General features: G+C 36.6%; 1 protein-coding gene across 1 annotated transcript; it reads right to left on the reverse strand.

Annotated features, from left to right (window-relative positions):
• Positions 1–3,123: 3,123 nt before the first annotated feature.
• LOC110450389 (von Willebrand factor C domain-containing protein 2-like) lies at positions 3,124–5,108 on the reverse strand. The gene is made up of 3 exons (XM_021497875.1): positions 4,776–5,108; positions 4,299–4,595; positions 3,124–3,413 (listed from the first exon to the last, which is right to left on the reverse strand). The coding sequence occupies exons 1-3, from the start codon at positions 5,062–5,064 to the stop codon at positions 3,238–3,240; spliced, it is 762 nt and encodes a 253-aa protein (XP_021353550.1). The 5' UTR covers positions 5,065–5,108; the 3' UTR covers positions 3,124–3,237.
• Positions 5,109–9,260: the final 4,152 nt, after the last annotated feature.

Raw genomic sequence — 9,260 nt, forward strand, 5'->3', positions numbered from 1 at the left:
ATCGAAGGGGATCTTTGACTTTTTACGTCAGCCTTTTTCGTGGTTTGCCATTTTCATACTGCTTATGGTAGTATAAATGGTTTATAGTTCGATCTTTAATTCTAAGTTTCCTATACATGCCTCAAGTCAGTATTTTGTTTAGGTGGTAAGAACGTCATGTTAGTATTATCTTAGGTCCGTTGTGATACATTTCCCCTTATTAACATGATAGTCCCAATATCTGTACCACACAAGAGTTCCGAACGACTGAAGTGGACGATAGCAATATCATTTCCACTGTGTATAGCATTGACTTAACTAGATGTTGTAATATTTTATTCCAGTATGTCCCAATGTATTATTCTATTTATTTTCTAGCAATAAAATGTCTATTTCCCGTGTCATAGGGAAACATGATCCTTTGTTCACTGGTAATAATCATGTTTCACCAGGGCGGCGCACGATGAATCTTTTAAAATCGTTTAAGAAAAACGACAAGTTCCATACGGTCGATTTTGATCTAGATGAACTTTTTTTGTCACCGTCATTACTGTTAACTGAAATAAGATATATGTGTGAGACCTTTTAGTGGCTATCTCAAGTTATAACCTCACCTCCATGTATTCATTGGCGTAATTATTTACGTACTGTTCACCATATATTAATAAAAACCTCTCCGTCATCTATTCATACTGTTGTTTGCCTTGATTAGCTTCATTTTTCTGTGAATATTTTCTTTTCCTATTCGTATTTCCTGTTTCAAAAACTATGGGGAAACTAAAGTCTATCTTTCCTTTAGAAGAACTACGATAATGTGTTACAGCGGCCCATTTATGATATGTTGTTGATTTTTCATGAGTATTTTTAAAGTTTCAATCTAAGAAATAGATAATTATTATTAATGAGGACAGAATATCGCTGAAATTAATACATACACGCTTAAACTTCAACAGAAAAACGTTGTAAAATAAGTCCCAATGGGGAACAATTAAACAGGATGGTCCTTCTTGATTTGTTGCGTAAAACTGTTCGCCCAGTCGGTTGGTCTGTTTGGATGCCCGGTGAGCCAAAATCGAGCAAGCCTTTACCAGTGTTTCGTCATTTTATTGTCAGGGACGTAACCAGGCGTACGCACGGACGCACGGGCTTCCACGTAATTTGTTCAAGTATACTTTTAACAAGGATCGCATTGTAGAACTTTATGTGATAAACTCTAAAAACTCATATAATCCTGGGCCCTCAGTGAATTCATTATCTCATTGATATTGGTTTTTTTATTGACTATTTAACGAAAATGTTCCTTGTTCATATGGAGCTAATTATTACGCATTTGATAAAAAAAAAAACAACAAGCGAAATATGAAAATGATAGCTATTTTATGTCTCAAACTGCTCCAGAATGGGTTCCAGATTCAAAAAAATATCGGGGGGGTAAACCCCTGCGGAACCCCCCAAACTCAGGAGGGGGTAATCCCCCTCCCGAACCCACCCCCTACTCCGCGCTTCGTATGCTTCCACATACTCATAGTCCTGGTTACGTCCCTGATTGTGTAGCGAGGAACGTTCGCCCAGTCAGATTTTCACCCTTCACACTGAAATCCATATTCGCCCGACGTTAATTTCGACTTTGACGTAGTATCAATATTTGCTCTAAGTGTCAGTTCGCCTTCATACGAGAGGGCTACTATAAGGTCAAAGTTAAACTGCTTCAGCAATTATATCCCAATCTACAATGGACATGTTCTCTCTATTATCTAATTAAAACGATTAATGCTGAGATTTCCATACATTATACCCAGCACAGGGATTATTTGCATTTTCTACAAGCTTTACTTGTTAGGAACGGAAAACTTGTCGATGCATTTATTTCAATGATATTTGAAATACGTTACGTAGAATCGTCATTTTAACCGACATACCATCATCAGGGATAACAGGCATGACCTACAGTGACGCTCTGGTATGTAACACAGACCACCTTATGTCACGTGACAGACATAAGTAAAGGCCTAAGACACTTTAGAAGGCTCCAAAATTATGCTGAAACCTCATGAAAAAGTTCTTTCTCCATCATGAAAAGATGTGGAAACTTTATTACAATGAAAAACATCAGGGCCCGTATTCATCAAACCATTCTCATGATCAAGCATGGATTTTGTGATCAAGCCTAATTTCTTGTTCTTAAACTTTTGAAGAAACTTGAAGACAAATACTGTTTTCAATGTTAACATTTGACTTTTTGAACGTATGACATGATTTAAGCGAGTTACAAGAATGTTGGTTTGAGCACAGAATCCATGCTTGAGCATGAGAACGGTATTCATACGGACCCAGGTAGCTTTATTTGCTATTCTGCTAAGATATATATTCTTTTCAGAGTTAGCGATAGTAATACTGAAATTTGTCAATACCTAAAAAATATTTTTCCATTTTTGAATGCTTTAGCTTTTTTTGCCAACTTCCTTTTAAAAACAGAAGAAGATGAATGCTAACCAGATGGGTCCTGATTTTTAGTGTCTTTCGCCCTAACACAGAAACACAAGTGACGAAGGAAAACAATTGACTCGTACCCTGGCTTGGCCCCGAAGCAGGGTGAGGTGGTATAGTTGGTAATTTGGTATTTAAGGTCTGAAGTTCGAGGCCCGGACAGGGTACGAGTCATAAAATTGTCTTCCTTCGTTACATGTACTTGTATTTCTAGGTTATTTACTCAATTATTAGACACAAAGTAGGACGTACATTAGCGTATGGTAATCCGAACTACATATGTACCTGCCGTAATGGTACTCTGTCTAATAAATAATAATGTTTGTACAATTCCTATCCGTGTGTATATATATATTGCGATACAGGTACTCATATCATCAATAGACTATTTGTCACTATGACTTTGTACAGAATATCGGGTTGTTGACAACTGCAACTTCTTTTTAAAGAAGCTGAAGTGGTGTATTGGTCGGATCTGGGGATATTTCCGGGCTAGGCGATGAGGTGCCGGAGGTTGTAGGTTCGAGGCCTGGACAGGGTACGAGTCATAAAATTGGCTTTCGACACTTGTGTTTCCATTTCAAAACGACGACCACATCTACCCTTGTTTATATTGTATACCGAAACCACGAAGACATACAACTTTTTCAAATGTCAGAAATTTGAGATAATTTATTGCATTCTTAGTTAGGGGTTTGTAGTAACTGGCTGGACCTTTGGACCGACGAGTTTGCAAACTTGATGGGAACCGCTGCCTCATAGCGTTCTCTGCTATGGGTTTGTAGTAGACGGTGGGGCCATGGGACCAACGAGTTTACAAACTGCCTGGGGCCCAAAACTTCCAAAATGTAGGTTCGGGTTCGGCTCAGGGCATCGGCAGATCTGACTACCATCGTTATAGTCCTGGCCTGCAGGAATTTTCTTGTTCCCCGCAAAACAATTCGGCCCTGCTCATAGAAGAAATTGTCTCATTCAGATATATTGAAAAATAATGATAAGGTGCTAACATAATATTCAATATTTATATAGTGCCCTTTATAATTTCTAAAACTACCCTAAGGCGCTTTACAGCGTATAATAATAGAGGTACAACTACATGTACAGTTATGAATAAAGAAGATAAATTTAGTTTTTAATCTTATAATGAAGAATATTTTAGACTTTTATTTTTTAAATCGACATAATTTAAAGATTAAGTCGACAGGATTTGAGAATATATCGACGTCTTCATTGATGATGTGGAGATCTTTTAGAAATTATGCCAACATACTTTGATAATTTGATGTCAAAGATACATTAACTTCTTCTAAAGTATGAATGTAGAACTGGAGAACTGCGACGAATCACAGGAGAGAGTAGCCGATATATGGCTGGGGAAACATATTTATTCATGGCTAATATTAAAATGACGCAATTAGAAATCAGTTCATGATGACGACAATGATTTTTGTTAATGTAAACTTTTAATTCCGTTTAAAGTCCCGAATAAGAAGTTTATAGATAAACAGTACTCTATATCTACTTAGAAAACACTGCTTCTTAGGAAAAAAACATGGATGGTGCAAATGATTTTGCAAATGTAACAATCTCCCTTTACAGGACAGACTACAAAACTTGTTAATGCTTATGGATGTAGAATAGAGAAAGGTGTGCATGATAAGGAAATTATAATCAAGGGGCTTTCAAATTGGGTAAAACCCAAGGCTTCCCGAAGGTTTCGCACCAATTTGAAAATTCTGACAGTGGATATTTCTGTCATATACAGACAGGAATGAAAGTAGTATTCATAACTACCAAATTATGTAGTGGAAATCGAAATCACAAGGACTTACCGTTCGGACACACATGACAACAGTTGCCAGGTTCTACTATGGCATCTACACACAGGAGTGGTTCGGTAGTACATTTGTTGAGAGAGCAGTGCACCATATTGGAATATGAGTCACATTGGCACCTCTCACATGGGGATGGGTAGAAAATCCCCTCCGAATAAAACTTCTTCTGATAAATACAGCCAGAAAACCTGCATGTTGGTTCTCCTCCCCCCGAGCATCTGCATATTTTCCATTCATCAACTCTTACGTCCAGACCATACGGAATGGTCAAGTTACCATATCGGCAGTTTGGTCCTGTTAGGGTAAATATTGAATATGCCATTAGGAACAGCGGCACGTCCGATCAAATATCGGAAAAGACACTAAAAAATGGTAAAATAAACATATAAACAAAAAAGAATATTGTTAATGTGCACTCATAGATATAGGCATTCAAGAATAGTAACTGTTTTAACACAGGCAAAACAACCTTACCATTGGGACAACGTCGACAGCCACTAGCGAAAGAGACAGGGTCAACACACTGATTTCCTACATCTGGATAAGGACAATCTTGATAAATACACGAAATCCGTCCAGATTGGCAGCTGCACGTTGAGCACGGATCGGACGGGATTCCATCTCCCTGGTTGTAGATTGTTCCATTCTTCGAACATGTGGGAGGGGTTATATGGGGTGTAGGGTAGACAGGACGGTTTTCCAGAACAAATGCTGAGGTTGCGCTTAAACATGTCACCACGAAAACCATTGTGTTGACATCCATGATTGGAACTATCCCGAACAAGAGAACAAGAGTTCTTATCTGTCTTGCACATATCTCCTATCACACGTGTTTCTTCTCACAGCCCATTTCCAAATATATTTTTTTCCTTTTTTAAAATGTAATCGACCAAACATATCAATCACATACTGCAAAACACTCTAATTTCTTGCGATCGATATTTTTGCGTTCTTTTATGTGTTGTTCAATCACGGATTCAAACATCTCACCTGCAGTTGTTGTTTCATGACCTGGAACAAAAACATCCGATAAAACATTTGAGAAAGGATTGTCAAATAAGGCTCCCAATAAAAATCATTCTATACACGATTATTATTGGAATTTCACGAGTCATATTACATGCAGTACAAAGTGTTTGATGATTATGTCTATATAGTAACGCACTTTAATACTATGAAGATTTACATGGAGGTCTTATAAATGTCTCTTAGTATAAACCGTATTTTATTTCGTAAACTTGCAGTTACAATATACAGACAATTATTTATTACATACATGTAATAGGATCCAGAAACAAGTTATTAAACTTATATCAATCTGTTTCCTTAGCAGATATAATAATGTATAACAGAGACTTGAAGTGGAAGAAAGAGGAGAAGAAATAGGAAGAGAAGAAAGAATAGCATTTGCCAATGTACAAAACGTTAACCTATGTAAATGTCACTGATGTCATAACGGATGTATAACGTTGAAAGGTTTATGCCGTGTACTACTACAAAGATTCCTCTTAAAGAGTCCCGTACCACTGCCAAAAACTGTAATGAAGTATTGAAAACTTCTGCATTACTGTGCTTTAAATAAATCCTTTTTGAAAAGAAAACCAAACCTTGCGTTACTTTTATAAGAAATAATAAAGGTGACCTAAACAACATATAATCAACAACGTTGATCTGGGTGTACAATTTGAGCGGGCTCACACCGACGAGATTCAATCCTTGTTTGTTTGAGAGGTTTTACCGCGTCACCACCGAGTAATCGGATTATCCAGCTGATGACGGATTCGAACCCTGGACACCATATTGTTATACTTTCGCTCTAACCGATTGATCTACCTGTTCAACGGAAATGCCCTGGGGAACCTGCTATAGTTATATCCAAGCTGAGATTAGGGGGAGGCTACTATATATAGGACAAGCCACAGAACAGTGGGACAGTGATCCTTAAGGAAGTTAAGGGGAGGCTACTGTATATAGGACAAGCCACAGAACAGTGGTACAGGGATCCTTAACGAAGTTAAGGGGGTGTTACTGTATATAGGACAAGCCACAGAACAGTGGTACAGGGATCCTTAACGAAGTTAAGGGGGTGTTACTGTATATAGGACAAGCCACAGAACAGTGGGGCAGTGATCCTTATGGAAGTTAAGGGGAAGTGACCGTATAAAGGACAAGCCACAGAACAGTTGGACAGGGATCTTTATGGAAGTTAAGGGGAAGTTACTGTGTATAGGACAAGCCACAGAACAGTGGGACAGGGATCCTTAAGGAAGTTAAGGGGAGGTTACTGTATATAGGACAATCCACAGAACAGTGGGACAGGGATCCTTAAGGAAGTTAAGGGGAGATTACTGTATATAGGACAAGCCACAGAACAGTGGGGCAGTGATCCTTATGGAAGTTAAGGGGAAGTGACCGTATAAAGGACAAGCCACAGAACAGTTGGACAGGGATCTTTATGGAAGTTAAGGGGAAGTTACTGTGTATAGGAAAAGCCACAGAACAGTGGGACAGGGATTTTTATGGAAGTTAGGGGGAAGTTACTGTGTATAGGACAAGCCACAGAACAGTGGGACAGGGATCCTTAGCAATATCTTCGTCGGTTACCTTTTAGATAGGATAAGATATCCGGCTCTGTTTATGAAAAAAACCTCTGGATGATTTATATATTCATAATTCTACACTATCTAATCGACCTCTCAAAGGTTATATTTTTCGAATATTTTTGCGAAGGCAAATGTCATATCAGATGACTTAAAACTATATCTTTAAGTCAAAATCATGTTACACTGTTGCTAACTACATGGTTTAATAATACGTTAAAATAGAAATACACATAGCAATACTTTCGTCCTTTACAATTCATACACATTTAAGTAAACAAATAAAAAATGGTAAACAATAAGTAAGTTTTCTTTAAGTATTTAATTCAAATATAAATTTCGAGGACTTCCTTATATGTATCTACAAGGTTATATATTTTATATATTCTTCAATTGAATATTTGTTCACAACTTTTGAGGCTGGACCTGGTTGGCTGTCAATTCTTCCAGAGGAAATATAACAAAGGTGATGGTGCCTTTAAACACTTGGATCCGTAGAAATCAGATAAGACATCTCGATCTTAAAATCTTACGTGATGAAATTTTAAGATTAATCAAACAAATATCTTTTAAATTGTAAATTTTGGAAAGAAGAAAGTTTCTTTTTCAAATTCAAGTTGAGGTTAACAATTTCGCAATTATCAATTCGATATATATGTTAAAACATTTGCACAGCTCAGTAACATAGACTTGAAAGTCATGTTTCGTTTTTGTTTCACAACAATAACCGATATATTTTGAAAGTATAGGTAACAGACTTTAAAAACAATCCAGGGATTACCATACACAGAGGATGTGACCATTACAATAGATATGCCTACTGCACAGGACGGAACCATCACAATGACGGGCCCATTTTTATTTTCACAATTTCAAAATTGTAGTGTAGAAAAGTGTATATTAGTTACATAAAATATATTAGACAAGTGGTTTTTATATAAGAACGACATTAAGTTTGCATAATGATATTCTGAATTATTGTTATGATCAAGAAAACAAGCGAAATAAATATCTTTTATAACAAAATGAATAAAGCATGAAATTGCATGTGTTTGATCCCATATACTATTAGTAGTATCGCGACATAAGTTTTCTTCTAATTTAACGATTGCACTGATTTTCGCATTCAAATAATTATACAGATACCCTATTTTGTGTGCATATACTTATGTATTATATATTCTCTATTTACTGGTTACTTTAGTATATATTATCCCACATACCACATTATATAGGCAATGTTACATTACATATCTTAAAATGAAAAAAAAGGGAATGAACTCGTACACTACAGGTGAATATATTCACCCTTCCACTATAGGGGATTGCGTAGATATGTACAGTCCATACATGAATATGGTTATAAAATGTCTCAAAATATAACATAGATCTTATAAAAGTCTTGATTTCTGGGGCATAAAAAATGGAAGGAAGATAAGAATGGTAATAAGGTTACATATATAAAAGACACAAGGTCAAGAAGCTTTACACATAAACTCTCGGGAGCTTGTATTTCGACAATCATTGTAAATATAATTAAGTACTAATTGTAATGGGGACCATAACAGAAGTCCCTCAAACCCCCGCAGTTATGTTCGCAGTGCCAAAATACACCGTCATATGAAATATGAGCAAAATGGACCAATATTTGATTTCGACCAATCAGACCACCGTGGCGGCCATCTTGGTTGACCGATCGGAAAATGAGAGGTTATTTGCACATCCAATTACCTTGATGAACACGTGTGTAAAGTTCATTTATTTCCATCAGATAGTTTTCGAGAAATGCGTCGGAAACTTTTACGGCGGGAGAAATAGAAGAAGAAGAAGAAGAAGAAGAAGAAGAAGAAGAAGAAGAAGAAGAAGAAGAAGAAGAAGAAGAAGAGGAAGAAGAAGAAGAAGAAGAAGAAGATAAGAAGAAGAGGATAATATGGTAAGATAGAAAACTCAGATTTCGAAAATGTTTGAAAAAACAACAAACTCAGGATAAAGCAGCCTTTGTTAATGTTATATTTATCTTATTAGCACTTTCGCACCTTTCTGGTACATTCAACCATCCACTTACGTATGCTATTTCTTTAAATTGGCAAATTGAAAGTTGATATCACTTTCAAAATTAATCGAATACTAAATAGTATTGACATCCAAAAGCAAACTCCATATAAAACGGTATAACACATCATTTCAATATATATGACGTGTAAAGCGATCGGAAAATACCATATGAGGACATATGTATTGCAACAATCAGTCGATACTCCAGTGGTTACGTTCACCTTCGCACTTTGCACCCCAGGAATATGTCTTAGCAGAATTTTAGGCACGCGGGTAGTTCTTTGTTTGCTCTCAAGTAAACAAT

Source organism: Mizuhopecten yessoensis, unplaced genomic scaffold (genome assembly GCF_002113885.1).
Source record: "Mizuhopecten yessoensis strain PY_sf001 unplaced genomic scaffold, ASM211388v2 scaffold5193, whole genome shotgun sequence".
NCBI lineage: Eukaryota > Metazoa > Mollusca > Bivalvia > Pectinida > Pectinidae > Mizuhopecten > Mizuhopecten yessoensis.